Here is a 1,254-nt window from a genome sequence, read left to right on the forward strand (position 1 = left end):
ATTGACTTTGTTTAATTAGACAGCAAGACGATGGACTGATCAGATATATGTAGAATTTTGGTAAAATCTATAATTACAGATTACGTCATCACCTGCGCTTTTATGGAGTTTTGTTTGTTCTGAGCACCGTGATAAGTCATGTTCAGATCATTTCGTTCTAAATGTGGCATCCGTAAGTATTGATTTTGCTCCTGATTGCAGTTGCATCGTACAGTGTACACATTTTATCCATGACAGCATTTCTTCTGATGGTGCTCTGAGTTAGTTGAAGTTGGTGCAGTGACGTTTCCCAGTTGTCCTAGTGTGCTTTCACTTATCACAAGAGTAAGAGGGAATTGATTGTAATTGTAGCAATTTCGCTGAGTCAGTCGAGCAGCGTTCATACATGTCCTGACAACGTATTGGTGCTTGTTGCTGTCAGTGCGTTTCCAATGTGATATGACAAAAATTACTGAGTAGCTTTTGTTTATAATAGCTATGGATTACGTCATCCCATGAAGATTGTACCGTTGGCAACCCTTGTTCAAATGGACATAAAGGCTTTTCCTAGTCGTCCCAGTGTGCCTTTGCTTATCACAAATAGTATCGTTCATCAGTAAGTATTGAATTTGATTAATTAGATAGCTGGAAGATGCGAGTGTTACATGGATTAAATTTGAATATCTATCTGAATATGAATATGAATACATGAATATCTATAATAACAGATAACATCATTAGCTGAACTGTTCTCAAGTTCCTTTCGTTCTGGACACCGTGATTAGTCATGTTCACATCGGTTTGTTCTAAATGTGGCATCACAAACATCCGTAAGTATTTAACTTGCTTCTGATTGCAGTTGGATATGTAAAATGTGCACATTTTTTCCAGGACAGCAGTACATTTACATCAAGCGAATCAAATGGAGGTAAAGGCGTTTCTTAGCCGTCCCAGTGTGCCTTTGCTTATCACAAATAGTAAGAAGGAATTTGATATTATGGCAGCAATGAAATATGTTAAATAAAGAGAACAGGTCGTAGTACATTCCAGCATTATGTTGTTGAAAGCAATGGGTATGTCATCATCGGAAAAGTAACAGTAGTAGCAGGTGAAAGCAATTTCAAAAGCAAATATAAGAAAAAAAAATGTTCAGGTTTGTCACGCAAGGTAAGGAAGAATTGCACTATTTTTTTGTAGGAGAACTGTTTTGTTTTTAATGTTATAGACAGTATCTGTGAAGACGAAAGCCGCATTTTAAAGTATTTCCATAGAATA

The 1,254-nt window shown here is 36.5% G+C and overlaps 1 protein-coding gene across 1 annotated transcript; it reads left to right on the plus strand.

The window, feature by feature from the left end:
- The first annotated feature begins 138 nt into the window (after positions 1–138).
- On the plus strand, positions 139–1,237 carry Tsp_06116 (hypothetical protein). The gene is given in 6 exon segments (XM_003380359.1): positions 139–172; positions 352–433; positions 476–595; positions 871–994; positions 1,006–1,146; positions 1,205–1,237. The coding sequence occupies 6 exon segments, from the start codon at positions 139–141 to the stop codon at positions 1,235–1,237; spliced, it is 534 nt and encodes a 177-aa protein (XP_003380407.1).
- The last annotated feature ends 17 nt before the right edge of the window (positions 1,238–1,254 follow it).

The sequence above is a fragment of the Trichinella spiralis genome (assembly GCF_000181795.1).
Source record: "Trichinella spiralis strain ISS 195 chromosome Unknown Scfld2, whole genome shotgun sequence".
NCBI classification, from domain to species: Eukaryota; Metazoa; Nematoda; class Enoplea; order Trichinellida; family Trichinellidae; genus Trichinella; species Trichinella spiralis.

Coding starts and splice junctions, on each gene's coding strand:
- Tsp_06116 (XM_003380359.1), top strand. CDS start 139: ATGTTCAGATCATTTCGTTCTAAATGTGGCATCC. Junction 173..351: donor TCGTTCTAAATGTGGCATCC/GTAAGTATTGAT, acceptor TTGTAATTGTAG/CAATTTCGCTGAGTCAGTCG. Junction 1,147..1,204: donor GTTCAGGTTTGTCACGCAAG/GTAAGGAAGAAT, acceptor TTAATGTTATAG/ACAGTATCTGTGAAGACGAA.